This window comes from Saimiri boliviensis, chromosome 4 (genome assembly GCF_048565385.1).
Source record: "Saimiri boliviensis isolate mSaiBol1 chromosome 4, mSaiBol1.pri, whole genome shotgun sequence".
Lineage (NCBI taxonomy): Eukaryota > Metazoa > Chordata > Mammalia > Primates > Cebidae > Saimiri > Saimiri boliviensis.
In genome coordinates, this window is record NC_133452.1 from 79,144,239 (window position 1) to 79,168,788 (window position 24,550).

The 24,550-nt window shown below is 43.1% G+C and overlaps 1 protein-coding gene and 1 long non-coding RNA gene across 10 annotated transcripts in view; both read right to left on the reverse strand.

The window, feature by feature from the left end:
* Positions 1-24,550, reverse strand: part of ANKRD6 (ankyrin repeat domain 6) — a 197,518-nt gene that overhangs the window by 48,872 nt on the left and 124,096 nt on the right. For 8 of the 9 annotated variants that reach the window (XM_039465511.2, XM_074397702.1, XM_074397703.1 and 5 more), the window contains exon 2: positions 21,213-21,475. In XM_039465511.2, the coding sequence (XP_039321445.1) occupies positions 21,213-21,332 (120 nt within the window). In that variant the 5' untranslated portion in view covers positions 21,333-21,475. Of the gene's footprint in view, positions 1-21,212; positions 21,476-23,216; positions 23,412-24,550 lie in introns of all 9 variants that reach the window. The other variant, XM_074397698.1, reaches the window with a different exon arrangement.
* On the reverse strand, positions 1,759-13,001 carry LOC141584286 (uncharacterized). Its single transcript, XR_012517242.1, has 2 exons — positions 3,776-13,001; positions 1,759-2,319 (listed from the first exon to the last, which is right to left on the reverse strand). It is a non-coding gene; the product is annotated as an uncharacterized LOC141584286 (long non-coding RNA).

Genomic DNA, 24,550 nt, shown 5'->3' on the forward strand with positions numbered 1-24,550 from the left:
CCTCCGTAGGAGGGGCCAGGACTTACCGAGGGGAACCGTGGCCATTTGAGAAACAACCTACAGAAACAAGCCAGTCAAGTGCCCCTGCCACTGACTGCATGGGGCCTGGGAGCCCAGGGCCATGACCCTGGTCCCTCATCACTCCAGCCAGCATGCAGGGTGGGTCCCAGCTTCCTGCTCCTGCTTCAGTATCTTGGACCCTACTTATTAAAGGGTAGACCTTTCAGACCAACAGTACCTGTCCCAGGAATGACAAGTCTAACAGAATAGACCTGGACAATGCCTGGCCCAACAGAGTATACCTGAAAAGGGAGAAGGAAGGGTGTGGTGCTTAGCCATTCTCGGAACACCTTTATTTATTTTTTTTTTAAGATGAAGTCTCTCTCTCTCTCACCCAGGCTGGAGTGCAGAGGTGCAATCTCAGCTCATTGCAGCCTCTGCCTCCTGGGTTCAAGCGATTCTCCTGCCTCAGCTGGGAGGCAGCTGTGATTACAGGCATGTGCCACCACACCCAGCTAATTTTGCATTTTTAGTAGAGACAGAGTTTCACCATGTCGGCCAGCTGGTCTTGGACTCCTGACTTCAGGTGATCTACCTGCCTTGGCCTCCCAAAGTGCTGGAATTACAGGCATGAACCACCACACACAATCTCGATATTCTTATGACCAGAGTCACAAGGAAACCTGGGGCAGAAGCCAAAGGAATAAAAGGGCAGAAACTGAAGGAAGGGGCTGGGGAAAGCTTGTATAAAGGAATTGAGACTCATTGGCTCAAAGAAATAAAACAATTTAACTGTCTTAACTAGGGACTGTAACAAGGAGGGCAGTTGCATGATGTGACCTACACAAGGAGAAATGGTGTAATGGGAAGAATTTAGGTTAAATTAGTGTAATCATTTCATAATGATAAAGCTTCTTTTCTTCAGAAGACCATGAGAAATACACTGGATAAGGGTCATGCAGTCTTTTTTGAGGCAAGTAATGCCTGCCTATATTATCTCTGTCGCATTAAGAAAGAGGTAGGCTGGGCGTAGTGGCTCAGACCTGTAACCTCAGCACTTGGGAGGCTGAGGTAGGTGGATCACCTGAAGGTCAGGAGTTTGAGACCAGTCTGGCCAATATGGTGAAACCCTGTCTCTACTATATATATATATATATAGCCTAGTGTGGTTGCAGGCACCTGTAATCTCAGCTACTCAGGAGGCTGAGGCAGGAGAATCGCTTGAACCTGGGAGGTGGAGGTTGCAGTGAGCTGAGATCGCACCATTGCACTCCAGCCTGGGCAACAAGAGCAAAATTTCTCCTCCAAAAAAAAAAAAAAGAGAGAGAGAGAGAGAGAAAGAGAGAGAGAGGTAGTAGGAGGCAAGAAAGTTGTAACACTACTAAAATAGGAGTGGCACATATTTTATAAACATAATGTTCAGAATGAGAAGTCTTTGAGAGTTTTATTTGGCTGAAGAGGTGAAATAAATTCTCAGTATCTCCAATCTTGTTTTTGGCAGAACTGCAATAGTTGGAATCCTGGCCACTTGGTTCTCCGTTTCCATTTTAAATAGTAGAAGACCCCATCAACTTTCCTAAGGGCCCCAGTGGTCCTCTTATCATAGATGATGTTCCCTATGAGCTTCAACAGCCTGGAATGGTGTAAATTTGGGTCAGAAAAGTTCAAAGTCCTTCTCAGGCTTATGGTTCAATGCAGACAAAGTTATGAAGACATTCAGGAAAATATGGAGGACATTTGAGAAAAAAATCAAAAAGGTGCCATTAATCAAAGGAAGAAAATAAAACTTTACTTTTTTTTTTTTTTTTTTTTTTTTTTTGAGACGGAGTCTTACTTTGTTGCCCAGGCTGAAGTGCAACGGCACACTCTCGGCTCAGTGCAACCTCTGCCTCCCGGGTTCAAGCAATTCTCCTGCCTCAGCCTCCCTAGTAGCTGGGATTACAGGTGTGTGGCACCACACCCAGCTAATTTTTGTATTTTTAGCAGAGACAGGGTTTCACTATGTTGGTCAGGCTGGTCTCAAACTCCTAACCTTATGATATGCCCGCTTCGGCCTCCCAAAGTTCTGGGATTACAGGCTTGAGCCACGGTGCCCGACCAAAGCTTTGCATTTAAAAATAATGTATAGTTTAAGAAGCTTTCAGAGTTTTCTTTCCTTGCTGCAAATGTACTTTATCTACTAGTCTACTTACATGAGTGGCACATCATATCTTAATCAGACAATAGGTGACAAGAAGCAACAAGGGAATAAATTCCTTGGCTAGCACAAATCAGGATCCAACAGTCCCATCACACAAAGATGGCAGTATTAGGATGATCCTGTAAAATAATAATAATCATAAATGATATGGAGAGGTGATTTGAAATGTATATTGTTAGGAATCAGTTTTTCATTAACAATTGGGTTTAACTGATAATTCTTTTATTATTTTTTTGAGATGGAGTCTCACTTTGTTGCCAAGGCTGGAGTGCAACGGCACAATCTTTGGCTCACTGCAACCTCTGCCTCCTGGCTTCAAGCAATTCTCCTGCCTCAGCCTCCTGAGTAGCTGGGACTATAGGCATGCCACCATGCCTGATTAATCTTTGTTTTTTTTTTTTTTGAGACAGGAGTTTTACTCTTATTGTCCAGGCTGGAGTGCAATGGCATGATCTCAGCTCACTGCAACCTCCACCTCGTGGGTTCAATCGATTCTCCCATGTCAGCCTCCTGAGTAGCTGGGATTACAGGTGGCTGCCACTATGTCCGGCTAATTTTTGGTATTTTTATAGTAGAGAAGGGGTTTCCCCATGTTGGCCAGGCTGGTCTCAAACTCCTGACCTCAAGTGATCCACCCGCCTCAGCCTCCAAAGTGCTGGGATTACAGGTGTGAGTCACTGTGCCCAGCTTAATTTTTCCATTTTTATTAGAGATAGGGTTTCATAATATTGGCCAGGCTGGTCTTGAACTCCTGACCTCATGATCCACCTGGCTCAGCCTCCCAAAGTGCTGGGATTACAGGTATGAGCCACTGGGCCTGGCTGGCCCTAGTGCTTTCTAAATGTTGCATCTTTAATTAGGTTTCCAATATTTCCTAGGCTAATTAGACTAAGTTTGCTGCTTCTTCCTGGGTCAATTTGTGATTTACAAATTTGTGGTCAAATATGCATATATATAAAATTTACCATTTTAACCATTTTTAAGTGTGTAATTCAGTGTCATTAAGTATATTCATAATGTTGTGCAACCATCACCACCATTCACATCTAGGACTTTTTTCTTATTGAATTCCTTACATCCTTCTTGCCTTATCACAGTGGCTAGAACTTCCAGCACTACAGTGAATGAGAGTGGTCAGGGCAGACGTCCCTGCCTTGTTTCTTATCTCAGCATTAAATAAGATGTTAGCTGTGGGATTTTAAAGATGCTCTTTATCATGTTGAGAAAGTTTTCCTCAATTTCTGGTTTGCTGAGAGCTCTGCTCCCAAATGGATGTTGGGTTTTATCAAGTTCTTTTTCTGTATCTGTTATTGTGATCAGATGATTTTTCTTGTTTAGCTTGTTGCTATGGACTAAATGTTAGTGTCTCCCTAAACTTGGTATGTTGAAACACTAACGTTCAACATGATGGTATTTGGAGATGGGGCCCTCTGGAAGGTAATTCGGTTTGGATAAGGAAATGAGGATAGGGCCTCGATAAGATTAGTGTCCCTATAAGAGGAAGAGAGACTAGAGCCCCGTCTCTGCCACACAGAGAGAAGCCAGCCATCTACAAACCAGAAAGAGAGCACTCACCAGGAACTGAATCTGCAGGCACCTTAATCTTAGACAGACTTCCCATCCTAGAAAACTGAAAAATAAATATCTGTTGTTTAAAAGCCACCTAATACATGGTAGTTTGTTATAGCAGCCTGAGCTAAGGCACTTGTTGATATGGTAGAGAACACTGATGTTGACCCAGCCTTGCATACTTAGAATAAATTTCACTTGATCATGGTTTATAATTCTTATACACTGCTCAGTAAACTCACCGAAAACATGGGCTAAAAGTAGACTAGGCAGAGCTACTACCTATTCACCCAATTACCCTCAATTATTGGCTTAGAACAACGAAACATGTAGTCTACTCTCACTAGAAACACACTGACAGGCCTGCTGAGAAAGAATTTTCAGTGTCCCAACAAGTTCCTGGCTTAATTTATTTTCTGAAACCTAAATCATCATAACTTAAAAGAAAGAAAAGAAAAAGAAGGAAACTACTAAGAGGGCCTCAGCGGATTCACCAACAGATCACCTGCACTGGCGTCTGAGCAGAGGCCCAAGTGGGCAGCTCAGGGGCTTCGAGAGCTCCTTTCCTCTTTGACTTCTTCATTCTACAGCAGGCGTCCCCAAACTTTTTACACAGGGGGGCCAGTTCACTGTCCCTCAGACCGTTGGAGGGCCGCCACATACTGTGCTCCTCTCACTGTCCACCAATGAAAGAGGTGCCCCTTCCTGAAGTGCGGCGGGGGGCCGGATAAATGGCCTCAGGGGGCTGCATGCGGCCCTCGGGCGTAGTTTGGGGACGCCTGTTCTACAGGGTGTGGACGTGGAGAATCACCCATGCAAGCCCCACAACATGCTGATTACTGACCTGGAAACCAGTAATCCTCCAACACATTTTGTTCAGGAAAGACACAGGTATTTAGGGAGGATTTTTAAATGCTGACACCCAGCTGTGCCACAGTATAATGTCTCGTCTAGAGTGCTTAGGACCTACTAAATATATGTTTTCCGGGAGTTTTACTAGCACATAATATGGGTTATAAAGCACTCAGCTGTGTAGTTAGACTTACTTTTAAGTGCAGACTGCTAAGGCAACAGGATACAACATGGACAAATCACGGTGGTAGCAGATGATGGATGGCTTGCTGATCAAACACTCAGGGGCTGGCGGGCCCAAACTTCCACCAAGCCTACCCAGAGCTAAGGAGAGAAGCAGGGGACAAACAGGGCCTGCCTTCACTGCCACTGAGAACCACTGTAAAAAAGGTGGGCCTTTACAGAGGGCAGGAGGAAAAGACCTTGCAATTCTGCATAGGTAGTAAGGGGGCAGGAGACAGCAGCCAAGAGATTCAGGACCAACTCCTACCTAGACTCTTTGACAGCAGCCTAATAGTCTCTCCTAAGGTGCTTGAGTTAGCTTTGGGTGTCCACCTCCAAAGTTCTGAGGCTTGTTCTCCTCAATTATAGCATGTCTGACCTGCCACACCAATTCTTCCGTTGTCCCTCTCAATCTGAGGAGCCGCATCTCTCTTTCCTCCAAAGAGCATCTCCTGGGGACACCTACCTACTTTTGCTAGAAACATGAGTCACTGTGGTACATGCCTAATTAGTATCCTTATCATAGTAAGTTAACACTTGAGATTTTCATATTACTGAAGCAATAAATTTCATGTGTTGTCTCACAGACAAGCCACACAACAATTCACAGCATACATTTGTGTTCCCATATTTGAGACATTTATTTCCTGCTAGTAAACTTTTTCTAGTTTGAATCATGGCATTTAGAATATCAATATTTCATGGTATTCTACAAAGAGCGGCACAGCTTCCAGGTATCTAACCAGTGGCTTGGCATGATGCTCAATGGACACTGTTGTTCTGCCCTGCATGGAAGGCTCTGAAACCTCACGGGGAAATATCAAGAGCAGTAAGCGGTTCTTCGCCTTGCTGCTCTAAAAAATCCCAAACCCAGGCCATACCCCAGACCAACTAGACTACAGCCTTTGGGTGTGAGCCTGGGCATCAGTATTTAAGGCTCTAAAGGTGGTCACATGTGCAGTTAATACTGAGAACCAGTGACTTTTGTGCCATTGAGGACAGATGACTCCAGTGGGGAGATGGTCTTCATGATCATAGAAAATATCATCCGTTCAGCTCTTTCTACATCCTTAATTACATTGTTCTAAGCGTTCTACATGGATTACCTCATATAATCCTCACCACATATCATTGAGATCAGTGCTGTTATGCTGATTTTACAGACAGGAAATGAAGGCCCAAGGAGGCTAATAACTTGGGGAGGTTTGAAGAGATGGTAAATGTGATTCATTGCCTTTACTCTTGGTAAGGAAAAATTGTGATAGACTTCAAAATGGATGAAAAATTCATAGTGATGGAAAGTGGAATGGTGGCTGCCAAGGGCTGGATGGGAGGGAGAAAAGGGTAGTTAGTGTTTAATGGGTACAAAGTACAAAGTTACGGTTTGGAAAGATGAAAAAAAATCTGGAAATGGATGGTAGTGATTGCACAACAGTGTGAATATACTTAATGCCACTGGATTGAACACTTAAAAGTGGTTAAAAAGGGGCTGGGTGCAGTGGCTCACGCCTGAAATCCCAGCACTTTGGGAGGCTGAAATGGGATGACTGCTTGAGCCCAGGAGCTCAAGACCAGCATAGGCAGCATGGCGAGACCCCATCTCTACAAACAATAAAAAAAATAAGTTAGCCTGGTATGGTGGTGCATACCTGTGGTCCCAGCTCTTTGGCAGGCTGCGGTGGGAGGATCTCTGAGGCTAGGAGTTTGAGACCAGCCTGGGCAATATAGCAAGACAGTGCCCCCAATCTCTTAAAAAAAGAATTTTTAATTGTCTGGGCCTGGCCTGACAATTTTCCTTCGAAACAGTTGTAACATCTTATTGGTTTCCACTTTAATTAATGAGTAAGGTAAAATGTTCATTTTGTAAATGTTCGTTTTACAACTGTTTCTCAGAATTACCACCATATGTCAATTTTCCCCAGAGATTTTTGATGATAAACTACAAAAGCCTAAGTTTTCCCTGTTGAGATTTTCTTCCCACAGGGTGATATTTCTAGCTATTGTAGAACACAAGCAGATTTTCTGTTTCACCTGCCACGTAACTGTACACCCTCAACGCCCTGTTTGTTTCAGTGAAAACACACCTGCTCCACAGTGTGTGGATGTGCTAACCCAGAGCAGAACCAGGCACTGCAGCAGCCCTGCATGGGCTCCTGCCCTCGCTCTGGATGTAAGAACACACTGGAGTACTAGCGGCCAGAACAAAAGACAAAGGTGTCTTGGGAGGAAACTCCATTTTCCATTGGGAAGGGGAGGAGAGGTGTGAAGATCCCCCTCTTCTGTTCCCTTGCCATCAGCCACTCTCCCACTTTTCCCTTTGATTCCTAGGCAGCTGGCCCTAGACTCAACCCAGAGAAAATTCTACAAAACCTATGCTGAAGTGAAGAGGAACTGAGGCTACACAGAGACCAAATCCACCTTAGCAGAGAGCTCCTAGAGAGAGGCTAGAAAGGTAAGATGAGCTCAGACGGTGAAGGGCCAGGAGAGGCAGCAGGGGGAGCCCAGTGTACTACTGGGACCATGTGTTTAAAGGTCAGTACCATTGGGCCCCTCACACACTGCTGGTGGGGTGTAGACTGGCACAACCTCCCTGCAGAGGAATTTAGCTCTAGCTGTCAAAATTACAAAGGCACGCATGCTCTGACTCAGAAGTACCACTTAGAGAAATCTACCCCACAAAATAATCATACTGGACAGTAAGACCTCTGAACAGAGTCACTGCAGCATGCTTTGTAAGGGCAAGAGATTAACATAATCTAAATGTCCATCAATAGGGGATTGGTTAAGCCAATTAAAATGAAGAAGGGGAGTATCGTATCCCACAATTTGTATAAAAAGGGCAAACACACAGAGATACATCTACTTGAGTGTATGTCTGTAAATATCTCAGCAACAGTGTAAGAAATAGGTAAGACAGGTGCCTTCAGGAGGGGAAACACTGAGTGGTGGGGGCAGCATAGAAGAAGGACTAGGCAAACTTTGTGCCTTCTGTGGTAAAACCATTACCTATTCCAATTAAAATAAGTGTATGGAGTCCTCTGGAAGAAGCATTCTATATACAACACATTCTCTCAAGTAAAAAGTTTCACCTGACCAACAACCTTGTAAGCGTCTGTTTCCCCATGTCCCGGGAAGTGACAGCTTAAAGCAAATGACTAGGAATCAGCAGGCCGGCAAACATGAGTTCAGGCCACGCCATTCTGGTAAGTCCTAACATTAAACACAAACCTAGGAAATCAAAAACAAGGCAAATAAACACCACAAAATACCCTTTGTTTCCAGTGTTCCCCTGCCCTGAGATGCCAGCATTGCAAACCCCCTGTGGAGGTACAGTTTTGTCCAAACTGGAAACAGGTTTAAGAGCAGGAAGCCCGGTGAGTGACAGCAGGGTACCTTCTCTGTGCAGAGCCCGTTCTTGCTGTTTCCTGAGGCCATGAATGTACACCACTTACTGACTTCCAGTATTCTCTTGAAAGTGGCTGCCAGAATATATTTACCAGCCAGTCATCCTCTTCATTTCTGCAAACACCATCATGTGCTCATGCTGGGGAAAGTGACTACTACAATCGAACTCTGCATTTCTCTTCGGAAAAGTTTAAAGTTTCTATTGCAGTACAGTAGTTACCAGCATGGGGAGACAACACGATGCAAAAGCCCCACAGGAACTGCAAGCAACCTATAAAGGACTCATTTTATAAATAGTATATTTTTAAATATTTTTATATTTATATAAATATATAAATAGCCTCCTGACACTTCTGTTTCCTCATCCATAACGATTATTATACTCAGGAGAGTTCTTTCTTTAAAAAAAAAAAAAAATCAAGTTTCTTGAGGTATAATTTCCACTCAACAAAATTCACTTTTTTAAAGTATTCACTTTGATGTGGTTGGAGAAATGTATACAACCACTCCCCACAAGCAAAATATGAAAGATTTTCATCCTCCCCACCCAACATTCCCTCCTGCTCCTTTGCAGTCAATCACTTTCTACCATCTCCAGCTCCTAGCAATGACTGATCTATTTTCTGTCCCCACAATTTTGGCTCTTCTAGTAAGTCTTGAAAGATACTAGCATGTCTGGAAATCAGGGAGCAAAGGTCCTTCAACTTTGTTCTTCAATGTCGCTTTGGCTAGTCTAGATTTCTTGCATTTCATACAAATTTTAAAATCAGCTTCTCAACTTCTATCCCAAAAAGCTGATAGCTTTCATTTACTAAATGTTGGATATTGAGCTGAACACTGTCATCTCATTTAGTCTTTTTTTTTCTTTTTTGATACAGAGTCTCGCTGTGGCCCAGGCTGGAGTACAGTGGCATGATCTCAGATCACTGCAGCTTCTGCCTCCTGGGTTCAATTCTCCTGCCTCAGGTTCCCAAGCAGCTGGGATTACAGGCATGCAACATCACGCCCAGCTAATTTTTGTATTTTCAGTAGAGATGGGGTTTTGCTGTGTTGGCTAGGCTGGTCTTGAATTCCTGGCCTCAAGAGATCCACCAGCCTCGGCCTCCCAAAGTGCTGAGATTACAGGTATGAGACTCCATGACCAGCCTTTATTTAGTCTTGATGGCAATTTCACGAGGTCGAGATTATCCTCATTTTTCAGATGAAAACACTGAATGGCCCTGAGTCCTCTACTCAGAACTCCCTGCCAGATACTTGGACCATAGCTCTTAGCATTGTTGCACTGGCAGAACCCCCTCAGTGCCTACTACATTTGACACTGACTATGTGCTAAGCACTGTTCTAAGTATTTTGCATATATTGATCCAGTTAGTGCTTATATAACCTAATGCGTAGCTGCTATTATTTACTCCTCATTTTAGAGGTGATGATATAATGCACAGAGATAAAGTAATTTCCTCAAGACCACAGAGCTAGTAAAAATATCATTGGCATTTGAACCAGAGCACCTGGCTCCTGCGTCCAGGCACGTATCTTCTACACTATACTGCCTTGATCAGGAATTTCTAAATTTGCTATAAAACTCTGAGAATGGTGTGCCTGAGGCAGGGACAGGGGAGGAGAAAAGTCCCTTTGGCCCGCCCCGCAGACAGCCTCTTTCTCTGTCTGCACTGAGGGGTGGCCAGCATAGTGCTGGAAGGGCAGGGACTATGGAGATGCTGGAAACAGGGTCAGGAGCATCCTCCATGTGGGCCTCAGGGCCACACAAAGCTGGCTCCTTCCCAGGACTGGTGCTTACTGCTTATTTGATCATGGGCAAGTTACTTTCTGCCTGGCATCTCCCTTTCCTTATTGATATCTCAGAGATAAAAGCACCAGCTTGGCAGAGCTGTTGTGAGGATTTCAACCAGATAGTATATGGTAAGCACCTGGGCCACTGCTGGTAGAGGCACTCAACACATATTTTAAAACTTGACTTTATCTTTGGCAAAAATTGATATATGCTTATTTTAGTAAGTGAAATAATACAATGGAAAAAAATCAGGCTGGGTGCAGTGGCTCATGCTTGTGATCCCAGCACTTTGAGAGGCCGAGGCGGGCAGATCACTTGAGGCCAGGAGTTTGAGATCAGCCTGGGTAACATGACAAAACCCCATCTCTACCCAAAATACAAAAGTTAGCTGGGTGTGGTGGCAGATGCCTGTAACCCTAGCTACTCAGGAGGCTGAGGCAGGAGAATTGTTTGAACCTGGGTAGAGGCTGCAGTGAGCCAAGATCATGCCACTGCACTCCAGCCTGGGCAAGAGAGCAAGACTGCCTCAAAACAAAAAACAAAAAACAAAAGCACTAATCATCTTCCCTGCTAGGTGGCCAGTGTTAACAGTCTCATGTGTCCCATGTGGTTCTTCTGGCTCACACAAATACAAGCACACATTTGTGAAGAGAAATAGATTTGCCTCTTTAAACTGAAGTAGATCCTACCGTATAGTCTCCATGCTACCCGCCTCCCCTGTTGCACTCCGCCCACTCTTCAGAGAACTCTGGGGGGCTCACCCTCTATGAACAAGCTCTTTGAAGCCCTGGGGTTTGTGCTTAATTATCCAAACTCCAATTTCATTCCTCGTGGGGAGTTGCAGTTTTCAAATGGAGATTAATTTTATGAATGGAACTGAATTTTCTTCTTAACCAAACTTGTATCAAACCACCTTTGTCTAGTTCCTTTTGGAGAAGACAAAACCTTCAGTAAAACATTCTAAGGACCAGCTTTTTTGTTGTTTGTTTTGTTTTGTTTTCTGAGACAGGGTCTCCCTCTGATGCCCAGGCTGGAGTATACTGGCACAATCATGGCTTACTGCAGCCTTGACCTCCTGACTCAAGCAATCCTCCCACCTTGGCCTCCTAAGTAACGGGACTACAGGTGTGCATCATGATGCCCAGCTAATTTTGTACTTTCTGTAGAGATGGGGTCTCACTATGTTGCTCAGGGTAACATGCTTCTTAACAATTCTAGAAAAAATTACTCTGCCTGGGGACCCCTAGAGGATCTCAACTCTAATGCTATGAGCAATGCAGAGGGTTTATCCAGATGGCAAAACACCTGCTGGTGTTGAGATAACAAAATTAAGCTGTATGAGAAGGTATTTCACTAAAGCACAAGGGAACTAAGAAGAGTATTTTCATTTATAAAACCAGAGCTTTCTTACAAAGAAAAAAAAAATCCCCCCCCCTTTTTTTTGGTTTTAGTATCAACTAGAAGTTAGGAGGCATAATGAGTCTCACTTGGTCATGGACAGGAAGCATAAGTGGAGGGATGTTAAAGGATGGCTTTGGGCGCTGCCTAACTGGGGCTCCCTTGCATTGATAAAGCGACCTTGGAAAGAGGACCAGGCCTCAGCTTCCAGTGTAGGCACTTAGATTTGAAGTGCCTGTGGATTCTGCACATAAAGATGCCCAGGAAGGCTGGGCATGGTAGCTCAGGACTGTAGTCCCTGCTACTTGTGAGGAGAATCACGTGAGTCCAGAAGTTTAGGACCAGCCTGGGCAATATATAGAGACCCTTGTCTCAAAAAAAAAAAGAACCCATGAAGGCAGCTTGCCATGGGGGTTAGGAGACAGGGAAAAGCTGGAGATGGAGACATGGTGACCAGCCTTGAGCTAGAAAAGCCAAGTGGGTGTCCAGGGCAAAAGCAGATGAGCACAAAGGGCCTTGAGGAAAGTGAACTTTAGAGGTAGGAAGAGCAAAAGGAGATGGAGAAGACACCTTGGGGAGGAAAACCAGAAGGCAGAGCTGACAGACTGAAGGTAAGAGTCAGGGACAGAAGTGCAGGTAACAGTGTCAAATTTTAGCCTGTCTCACCAAGAACGCAAGCTCCAGTAAGGGCTAAGAGGGCTTTTATTTTCTGTCTTGTTCACTGGCGCACAGCTGATACTCAAAATATATTGTCTGGAAACTTCGGTGAAAGGAGTAGCAGGAAAGTGAAGGGTCACAAGCCTGAGTTATTGTCTCCAAGAATTTGCTCCAGGGATACGTCAGTTCTCAGCATACCCAGTGCTTTTGTCAGATTACCTGTTCCAGCTGAAAATGTCTTTGTCAATATAATGCAGTACAACTGGTCTAAATATGAAAGTTGTGCAAACAAAATCACAGTGTTCAGTGAGCCTTTCTCTTATGAGTTTTAAATTCTTACATGTAGTTCCCACAGCAATTCCAAGCTCCCAACCCCACCTGCTCTGATGACATGTCCTGTACATGATAACCCCACCCTTTCCTAGTGGACAACATACTGGAACCACCCACTGTGAGCTGCAGTAAAATCCCCAGGACAGAAGAGATGCCCCTATCTGTAGCAGAGAAAATGTGCATGGCAGCCAGGGAATTCCAGTTCTGCACAAGCAACATATATGTGAAAATAATACGGAAATGTTTTACACAAGTACAGTCCCATTATTGGTATATTGCTTTTTCTCTTTAAGTAACTGGGCATACTGAGCTCCCAGTCGATAAAATATATACAGATTACAACCACAATGTGTCAAGTGCCAAGGAATATGCTCTAAGAAGAAGCAGCCCACAGGAAGTTGACAATCCAAATTTATAAGCCACATAGTTGAAACATGATGGTTACTAGTGTCGGGGCTCAAAAAACAATACCCTAAAATTCTGGAAGGCCTCAGAAGCAAAAGTTTTTCTCTGACCTTTTCCTGCCCTCCTGTCTCTGGACCCTCAATTCCTTCCCAGAGGCTAACCACAGAAACTTGAATCCCTCTTCCCCCAAGGCAGGTCATAGAAACCAGAACCCCTTTCCCCAAAGCCAGCCATAAAACTTTAAAATATTACTCTGACCTTCCCCCCGCCTCCCCTTTCTGTGTAAAAGCAGGCCATAAAGAAATTATCTGACCTAGCTGACTGTAGGTTTTAAGATTCCATTCCAGAGAGGGTCCTGCCCCATACCCAGAAGGCAGGAATGCTGCTCAGAAGGGCCAGGAAGAACGTAGACAGACTGGCTTTGCTGGGTCTCCCACTCAATCTATCAGCCTTAGATCGTACCCTTTTTGTCCAGTCATATTTCTGCATGGCTGTCCATACTGTTTTGAACCTAAGCATAAAAATGGACAATTTCCCCTGTATATTTGGGTCCTCATTCCGAAGGCCCCTGTGTGCACATGTTAAATAAATTTGCATGCGTCTTCTACAATTTATCTGCCATTTGTGAGCTGGTTTTTCAGTGAAACTTCAAGGGCCAAGGAGAACTTTCCTCCTTGACCCCTATGGGAGCAAGGACTCTTGAACCAGATGGCCGAGGTTTGAATTCCAGTTCTGACACTTTCTAAGGGAAACTTAGGGCAGGTTACCTGATCATTCCTTGCCTCAGTTTCCTCGTCTATAAAATGAGGATAATAGAGTCATGGTGAGGTCTGAAATATTTAATTGCTGTAGAGCTCTTAAAAGAGTGCCAAATACCTTGCAATTGCTATCAAAGTGTAAGAAATATACAATCAATAACATTACTCCCCTCATTCAGCATAGATGGGGCCTACATGAGTACATGAGTACTGTGCGAGGCACTGGAAGAGTTAAAAATAACCAATATTTTATGTCCACTTAGATTTTATAACTATGGCAACATGTGCTATCACACATAGTCCTTATGGAAACTCTGCAAGGTTTGTGAGGGAATTGAGACTCCTGACATGATTGGCCTAATCTGTGGTTCTGAGGCACAGATGATTTTGTTCCTCAGGGGATGTCTGTCAATGTCCAGAGACATTTTCGGTTGTCAAAACCCAAGGGAAGGAAGTACTACTGGCATCTATGGCAAGAAGCCAGGGATGCTGTTCAATACCCTATAATGCACAGGACAGCCCCCAAAGCACAGAATGATCTGGTCCAAAATGTCAGTGATGTTGCTGAGGTTGAGCAACCCTGGCCTACATTAATAAGTCGTTAATAAGCAGTAGAACAAGCACCTATATCAAGGTCTTTGGATTCCAAATTCAGTGCCTTTCTCCTCTGTCAAACCAAACACAAATCAATGTAAGAGAGATACTATGACGCAGGTCAGAGTGATGATGCAGTGGGAGTTCTGAGCACCCACAGAGCAGTATGCAATTATGAGGGACACAGAGTGCATGGAGAACAAGGTTATATGAATTGGGAGGAGAGCAAGTTCCATGAAGGGTACCATTCACTGGGTGGACTTCATCTTGGTGGTGGCTCCTGAGCTGAGTCCTGAATGTCCAGGTCTTCAAGGGGCAGAGTGGATGCAAAGGGCCTTTCAGAAGGCAGTTATAAGAAACACTATAAGCTGAGTTTCCCAACAGCAACAGTGTTGCTCAAAGATGAGTCCCTGCCTGTGAAGTTCTTAGGCAAAATAATTCTCTATACCAAATGGTCACTTAAGCAAGAGGGTAGAATAAGATTTTTCAGACACACAGACTCTCAAAAGATTCATCTCCATATTCCCATTCTTAGGAAGATATAAAAAATGTGCACTATCAAAGTCAGAGTGACATGGGTTCCAGCAAACAGAGGATCTAATACAGAGGAGAGGTGAAAGAATGTCTCAGGTTGACTGTTCAGAACTAGAGCAACCCAGATCAATCAGAAAGAAGGATAAATGACTCCAGAGGGGATATCCCCAGGAAAAGACTTGAGCTGATGAATATGTAATAAGTTTACTCATGGAAAACTGCATTAAGAACTGTTTGTAAGAGTTATTGAATAACAGAGGAAACATATACCAATAAGTTTAAATCAAATTAAACAAGTGAAAAAATTAGGGTAACTATGAACTCCAGGAAAAACAATAAGATATATATATATATATATTATGTAATCATTCTTGGCTAACCAGTGAGCAGCATTAACATAGTCACAACAGCTATAGGTCTGATTTTAAAATTGTGATATTTTGGGAGGCTGAGGCAGTAGGATCGCTTGAAGTCCAGGAGGTTGCTCATTATTATCAGGTAGGCATGGTGGCACATGCCTGTAGTCCCAGCTACTCAGAAGGCTGAGACAGGAGGACTGCTTGAGCCAGGAGGTTAAGGCTGTAGTGAGTTGTGGTTGTGCCACTGCACTCCAGCCTGGACAATGAAGCAAGACCCTGTCTCAAAAAAAAAAAAAAAAAAAAAGTATGATGTATAGTCATAACAATTTTGAAAAGAACAAAATTAAAGGGCTCACACATTCTGATTTCAAAACACATTAAAAGCTACAGTAATCAAAACAGTGTGGTATTAGAATAAAGACATATAAACCTGTGAAACAGAATAGAAAGCTAGAAATATACCTTCATGTATATGGTCAAATGATCTTCAGCAAAGATGCCAAGACCACTCAATAAGAAAAGGATAGCCTCCTCAACAAATGGTGTTGGTAAAGCCTGATATCCACATGCAAAAAAATAAAGATGGACCCTTACCTTACACTATCTAACAAAATTAACTCAAAATAGAATAAAAACCTAAACATAAGATCCAAAGCTATAAAGCTTCTAGAAGAAAGGGGAAAAGCTTCATGACTTTGGATCTGGCAGTGATTTCTTGGCTATGACAATAAAAGCACAGGTAATAAAAGCAAAAATAGACAAATGGACATCAAGCTTGAAAACGTGTGTGCATCAAAGAACACAGTTATCAGAGTAAAGAGACAAGCTACAAACAATGAGATACCACTGTACAGCTATTAGAACGGTCAAAATCCAGAACACTGAAACACAAAATGCTGGTGAGAATGTGGAGCAACAGGAAGTCTCATTCATTGCTGAAGGGATGCAGCAGTTTCTTGCAAAACAAAACATACTCTTGCCACACGATCCAGCAGTTGTACTCCTTGGTATCTAATGAAAAAAGTTGAAAATGTATGTCCATACAAAAAACTGCACATAAATGTTTATAGCAGCTTAACTCATAATTACCAAAAATTGGAAGCAATCAAGCTGTCTTTCAGTAGGTGAATGCTTCCAAAACTGTAGTATATCCAAGCAATGGAAGATTTTTCAGTCCTAAAAGGAAATCAACTATCAAGCCATGAAAACACATGGAAGAAACTTAAACACTTACTACTAAGTGAAAGAAGCCAATATAAAGAGGCTACATAGTGGCCGGGCACGGTGGCTCAAGCTTGTAATCCCAGCACTTTGGGAGGCCGAGGCGGGTGGATCACGAGGTCAAGAGATTGAGACCATCCTGGTCAACATGGTGAAACCCCGTCTCTACTAAAAATATAGAAAATTAGCTGGGCATGGTGGCGCGTGCCTGTAATCCCAGCTACTCAGGAGGCTGAGGCAGGAGAATTGCCTGAACCCAGGAGGTGGAGGTTGCAGTGAGCCAAGATTGCACATTGCACTCCAGCCCGTGTAACAAGAGCAAAAACCCCGTCTCAAAAAAAAAAAAAAAAAGAGGCTACATATTGTATGATTCCAACAATATGACATTCTGAAAAGGGCAAAATTATGGAGACAAGAAGAAGATCCAGTGGTTGCCAGAGAAGGGGATAAATAAGTGAAGCACAGAGGAACTTTAGGGCAGTAAAAATAATCCAGATGACACCATACTGGTGGATGTATGTCATTATACATTTTTCCAAATCCATAGAATGTACAAGAATGAGCGGTAACGTAAATTATGGGCTTTGGGTGTTAATAACGCATTAGCATAGGCCCATCAGTTGTAACAAATGTATGTATCACTCTGATGGGGGATGTTGATAATGGAGTAGGTTATACATGTTTAGGGGTAGGAGATACACGGAAAATCTCTGTGCCTTTCTCTCAATTTAGCTGTGAATCTAAAACTGTTCTAAAAAAGTACTCTTAAAGGCAGCCATATAATGAGAAAAAAATGTTACAAATCAAATATATGATCAAGGATTAATATCTAGAATATACAAAGAACTTACAACTCAATACCAAAAAACATCAAATAACCAGATTTAAAAATTGGCAAAGAACTTGAATAGACATTCCTCCAAAGATGATATACAAATGGCAGAAAAGCATATAAAAAGATGTTTAACATCACTAATGATCAGAGACATGCAAATCAAAACCACAGTAAGATACCACCTCACACCCAGTAGGAAGGTCAGTAAAAATAGAAGATAAGTATTGGCAAGGATGTGAAAAAAAATGGGAACCCTTGTGCACTATTGGTAGCATAAAATGGTACAACAGCCATGGAATGCAAAGTTACCCAAAACTTTAAAAACAGAGCTACCATATTTCACTTCTAAGTATATAACCAAAATATATGAAAGCAAGGACTCAAATATACCCACATTCTTACAGCATTATTCACAATAGCCAAAGGGTGGTAGCAACCCAAGTGTTCATCAGTGGAAGAAAGGATAAACCAAATGTGGTATATACATAAAATGGATTATTATTCAGCCTTAACAAAGAGTGAAATTCTGGTACATGCTACAACATGAGTGAACCTTGAAAACATGCTAAGTGAAACAAGCTAATCACAAAAGGGCAATATGGTATGATTCCACTTATATGAGGTGCAGCTAACAGTCAAATTCAGAGACAGGCAGTAGAATGGTGGGTGCCAGGGTCTGGGAGGAAGAAATTAGAAATTAGTGTATAATGGTTATATAGTTTCAGTTGGGGAAGATGAAAAATTCCTGAAGATGGATGGTGGTGATGGTTGCAGAACAATGTGAATGTACTTAATACCACTGAACTATACATTAACGATGGTTGAAGTCGTAAATTTCATATATATATTTTTACTACAATAAATAAATTTCAAAAATATAAAAGAGAGGCCGGGCATGGTGGCTTATGGCTATAAATCCAACACTTTGGGAGGCTGAGGAGGGCGGATCACTTGAGCCCAGGAGTTTGAGAACAGCCTGGGCAACATAGGGAGACACTGTCTTAACCATTTGCAGGCCTGTAGTCCCAGCTTACAGGGAGCTGAGGCGGGAGGACTGCTTGAGCCTAGGAGGTGGAGGCTACAGTGAGCCGAGTTCATGCAATTGCATTCCAGCCTGGGTGACAGAGGGGAGCATATCTTAAAAATAAATAAATTTTTAAAAACTATATATATATATATATATGAGAGAGAGAGAGAAATACACACATATGAGTATAACAAATAAAATATTAAATGTGACTTCATTACAAAAATTAAACTGATGAATCAGGTGGCAGAACATACACACTCATTGGAAATATGGAGAGAAATACCAGAAAAAAAAAACATCTAGAAAGTTGAAAGTTGTTTCTTCAGAGTGTAAATGGGAGTCGGCTAAGGGATCACTGTTTTTATTAAAAACCTTTAGCAGTATTTGAACTAACAGTTTTAAAATGCCAATGGGCATGTGTAACTTTGATAATGATAACTATAAAAAGGCAAATAATGGAGAAAAGACAGAGAAGTACTGGTGAGAATGTTGAGAAACTGAAACCCTCATACATTGCTCGTGGAATATAAAATGGTACAGGTATTCTGGAAAATAGCTTGGCAGTTTCTTAATGTGTTAAACAGATTTGCCATATGACCCTGCAATTCCACTCCTAGGAATATACTCTAGGGAAATAAAAACATATTTCTGACATTAAAACTTGTGTATCAATTTTCACAAAAGCATTATTCATAATGGTCCCAAACTGGAATCAATCCCAAATGTCCATCAGCTAATAAAAGAGATAAAACAGAATAAGGTATATGTATACAATGGATTATTAATCAGCCATGAAAAGGAGTAAAGTATTAATACTTGCTACAACAGAGATGAACCTTGAAAACTATGCTAAGTGAGAGAAGTCAGACACAAAAGACTGTATACCACATGATTCTATTTATATAAAATGTCTAGAAAAGAAGTTTATAGAGAAAAAAAGTAGATTCATGGTTGCCAGGAGCTGGTGGGAATGGGGAGTGACGGCTAATGGGTATGATGATTTTCACTGGGAGCTGGGCACTGTGGCTCACACCTGTAACCCCAGCACTTTGGGAGGCCAAGGCAAGTGGATCACCTGAGGTCAAGAGTTCAAGACCAGTCTGGTCGACACAGTGAAACCCTATCTCTACTCAAAATACAAAAGTTAGGCAGGTGTGGTGTTATGTGCCTGTAGTCCCAGCTACAGGGGAGGCTGAGGCACAAGAATCGTTTGAACCTGGGAGGTGGAGGTTGCAATGAGCTGAGATTGTGCCACTGTACTCCTGCCTGAGCAACAGAACGAAAGACTGTCTCAAAAAAAAAAATTGATTGTGATGATAGAAATGTTCTAATATTCGAACCTGCTTGTGTTCGTTTGCTGAGGCTGCCAGAACAACATTTGTTTCTCAGTTCTGGAAGCTGGGAAATGTGAGTTCAGGGTATCCACATGGTCAGGTTCTGGTGGGGGCCCTTTTCCTAGCTTGCTGATGACCACCTTCTCACTGTGTCCTCACATAGTAGGGAGGGGAAGAGCAGACCCAGGTGTCTCTTCTTATACAGAAACCAATTTCATCACAAGGGCCCCACTCTCGTGACCGCATTTAAACTTAATTACCTTCCAAAGGCCCTATCTCTAAATACCACTAGGGATTAGGGTTGAAACAAACAAATATGGGGGAGAAACAATTCAGTGCATAGTAGTGGTGATGTAAATACACTCGAAATTATTAAATTGTAAAATTAAAATAGGTGAATTTAATGTACATAAATCAAACCTTAATAAAGCTGTTTTTTTAAAAAGCAAATAATTAAGTCTATCTAGAAGAAAACTTGCAGAATATGCACTAAGTCCATTAAATAAGTTATTGTTATTATAAGTCTTGAAAAGCTGACATTATTATCCTTCTTTTACAGACAAGAAACTGAAGCTGAAAGAAGTTAAGCAATTTGCACAATTAGCAAACAAAGCAGAGTTAAAATCTGTGAGTATTTGCCCTAACTACAGAGTTCAGCACTTTCTCATTTGTGATTGCCTAAGCCCTGAAAAGTGCTATGGATAGATCGAGAGCTCTGAGTTAAGGCTCCTTTCACCCTCAGTTCAGACAATCCAACCACCATTTACATGCAGACAGCTGTTCAACTCCATGGGGAACCTACAAGTAGCTCAAGACCTCCCTGGAGGCTGGCATGGAATGTGAAGACTGCATGTAAGTAACCATGAAAATATGAGTTGCTCAATCTGCCACAGGAGGTCAGAAGTTAACAGATGATCCTATTTGCAAATAAACTTTGCTCCTCTCCACAGCTCTTTCTGGGAAGGTCTGGAGGGTGGGCTTTGGAGCCAGATTCTGGGTACCAGTTACATTTCCACCACTCAGAGGCTGAGGGACCTCATCTCCAAAGCAGAGATGAGAAGAGAATCTCTTCTAGAGGGCTGTAGAGTGCTTACAGCAATACTAGGGCTCAATAAGTGCTTGTTATCAGTGTTACTTTGCCAGTGTATTTAAACTCTCCATCTAGCTGCACAGAGCCTGCCTTTTCTTGGCTTTGCTACAAAACTGCCTTTGGCCAGTATGGTGTCTCATCTTAAGCAATGCCCTCCAAAGCTTACCACACATCTTCACTGACCCACACAAAATCAAAGTCTATAGAAGTTGTAGCAGTCGTCTGGTCTAGGCCGTCATGATACAGATGGGGACAATGAGACTCTGCACAGTGGAGGGGCTGTGCACAAGCTGGTCCACCTCCCCAGGCCTATTTAACATGATTACTGCACATTCTGTCCAGTGTCCCAACTTATCCCAAGAGATCTGCTGTCCGTTTGGCTAAAGAAATAGGTGAGAAAAGCCACAGTGATTTTAAAGACTGTCAAATGCTAATTACAAGTCGCTCCACTTGAAAAATGACAATGAAAGCATTTTTACTAATCCTCCTTCTCCCTAAACCTCATCACTGGAAGAAAAGCCAGTTCTTTGAAAGCTGCGAACCAAACACAGCAGTTTTTCGGACAATTGTTAAGAGGTAGGCCAGTTCCCAGGGAATGGCTACAGCGTATTTTTCTGTTGTTACCTTGGTAACTGCTACCTTGGCGCCCTTGTTGATGAGCTGAACCACATTCTCTGTTTGGCCTTTGTAAGCAGCTATGAGAAGGCGTTCTGAAAGCGCAGCGACCGCATCTTGCTGGCTCATGAATTAGGAAAGAAAGGTTTTCAGGGAGGCAGTAGACAAGTTCCTTCAGCTCAACACGAAGTCACTGGCCTGGGCTGGCACCCACGGGTAAAGATGTTCACAATCATCAGAAGATGTCTTTATGAATATGCCATCTTCAGGACCTAGGGGTTACAAAACAAAGCTGCCATCAGGGCCACTTGATACACAAGGACAGGTCACACCTCTTCTTTATGATTTTAAGGCATTATGCTGCTTGCTTGTTGCAGGAGGGGAGCTGTGGGAGGCAAGACACACAGGAAGCTCACTCCACAGCAAAGCCCCTGAACAGAACTTCCAGAAGGCAGCAGAATATGCCAACCTCCCTCCCTTACTTCTTCCCACATTAGGGACATCCTCCGGAAGAGTACGGCCAGAACTACAAGGTTTGGTCTGTTTTTCTCCCAGGGAGCGGAGGCCTGGTATAATCCCCTAAGCACCACCTGGTTTACACACTGCCTTTGGCAGGGAACTGTACTGTGTGTGATCACCGCAGGCCCCCCGACTGGGTTCTGTGGGTCCACTATGGCTAACGCACTGCTTCCCGAGTGGATCAGCAGCCTGTGGAACACACCCCACAGAGACCCTGCTGAGTGTGTTCTCTCTTTGGGGTTTTCTCCCAGCATTTACTGCAGTTGTCTCCCTTCATCCTTTTCTCACTGTAAATAGTGTAGTTCTCTAGTTCTGGAACAGATGGAGAGCTGGGCACAGGCCCGGGCCGATTCCTGGTTCCAAGTGGCTGAAAACAATCCACCTTGGGGACAACACAGATGCTAAACACTGACAGTGGCCCTGCCAATGCAGGGGGCTAGTCATGTTACTTCCTTGCTAACAGGAGGAAAAGAAATGGCCACCAAAACCACCTATGGAACATTAAAGCCCTGTCACAGAGCAGTGGTCTGGAGGGTAGTAACTCCTAGTAAACTGAATTCTTCCTACCACATGGCAAAATGAATAGAATTTTAAAGACTGGGACTCCCCCCAGTATACCTGGGCCACCATTAAACCCAACCAAAGCCATTGGTAATTGTGTCAAGGGTGAAGGGTTCTTTGGGCTGAAGAAGTAATACTTAAATGTCTAATCCATTCCTGCTAAAACAGCAAGGAAGGCCGGGCGCCGTGGCTCAAGCCTGTAATCCCAGCACTTTAGGAGGCCGAGGCGGGTGGATCACGAGGTCGAAAGATCGAGACCATCCTGGTCAACATGGTGAAACCGTGTCTCTACTAAAAATACAAAAAATTAGCTGGGCATGGTGGCGTGTGCCTGTAATCCCAGCTACTCAGGAGGCTGAGGCAGGAGAACTGCCTGAACCCAGGAGGCGGAGGTTGCGGTGAGCCGAGATGGGGCCATTGCACTACAGCCTGGGTAACAAGAGCGAAACTCCATCTCCAAAAAACAAAACAAAACAAAATAAAAAACAGCAAGGAAGTGAGGGCTTCTTTGTATTTTAAAAGACATTTATTAAAAATACTAGTATATACAAATAGAAAGAAAACGCTACAACAGAGATACCACTCTTCAACCCAAACCCTACCACACATCCTAATTTTGAAGGTCTGGAAGATGAAGCCATCCTTTACATCTGTTCCCAGGCACACCCAAATGTCCTTTCAGTCTTTAAAGATTAAGGAATTGGCCATGATATGACTGGAAAGCCCTGGAGCATATCCCATTCTAACTTGTTCACCATGACATTCAGGCAGGTTGTTTGGCAAACCACTCTGGGAGGCTGGGGTTAAATGCCCACGTGTAAAACAGAATAACATTTATCTCCCAGGACTGTGGTGAGTATTAAAGAGGGTATTTTATTATGTGAAAGTGTGGGCCAGATGTGAATAATGTAACCTTGGAAAGATAATTCTTACCCTGTACTCTTGTGAATTATCAAACTTTCTCATCATTCTCCATCTGTTGCTCAAAATGCAGGGAAAGAATAGCAGGGAAATAGAGAGGAATCCTCACAAACCCATCCTGCTCCTGCTCACCAGGTCATTAGAAGCACAACAAATCTGGAGAAGGGTCTGCTCCAAAGCAGCTTGGTGAGTCATGGTCAGAGAACCCTGGGATATGCCAGAAGTAGAATGAGCCCAAAAAAAAAAAAAAAAAAAAAAAAGGAATAACGTTGAGACTCAAAACACAGAAATAAATGGAATTAGAAATGCCTTTGAAAATTCTCATGGTTGCACTGAACGCCTACAGTCTGGGCTTTGTGTTTCCCAGACGGTTACAATATTTGAAAGTGGTTTGTTTTTATAAACATAGGTGCTGACTCTTTTCATTTAGGTAACCTGTGGTACATTTAAACCAATTATACTGAGCTTCTGCTCTGCTTGCCCAAATGTTGCAAAATCACTCCAGGCCCAAATGGCAGGAAAATACAGAGGATTAGCCATGACTTCAGAAATGATCTCCCTCCCACAACCATATCCTTCCCCTCATCTACCCATTTGTTATCTCTAGACAGTAGACCCAACAGACCCCTTCCATTCTAGAACCTTTCTTGCAATGGGCATTGGAATGTCTACAGTACAACAGTCCAGTTCATACAAATATTATCATGGCTACAACTCTACTCATTCTGCTCCACGGCTTAGCCCCTCAGGATAGAGGTTTCTTTGCTGCAACCTCAGTACAGCCCATCAGATGAGGTCACAAGCTCCATACCAGCAGTGCTGTGCAGCCTTCTCAGCAATGGATACAGGGGTCCAGCCGCCCATAGTAAAGTGATAGCCACTCCTCTCCTACCTTCCAGTCCCATGCAATGAATTCAGTCTCCTGGATACTGACACTGAAGTACACTTAGGCCATAGCTGCAGGCTACTGAGATAGCCTTGTTTAGATAATTACCACTGGTAAACAGCCCTTTGGAATTACAGCCCACAATTATTTCCCTTTTTGTTTGGTTACAGACAGAAAAATACTACAGTGGTGAGAGAACACTAGTCAAGCAGAAACATCCTTCTATTTTTTGCTTTTCAGTTATAGCTACTTAAGAATGTGCCTGTCACCCCATCCCCTCCACCACAGATGGCCAAAGCACCCACAGCAGCCTCCAGAATGGGTCCCTCACAAAGGATTTTGGATACTCCCCTACCAGAGTCATATAGAAAACTGCCTGCAAGATCAAGAACAGAGCCCCAGCTTTCCAATTCCTATGCCATTTCCAATTCCTACACCATCCCTATGCCCTTGAGCTCAA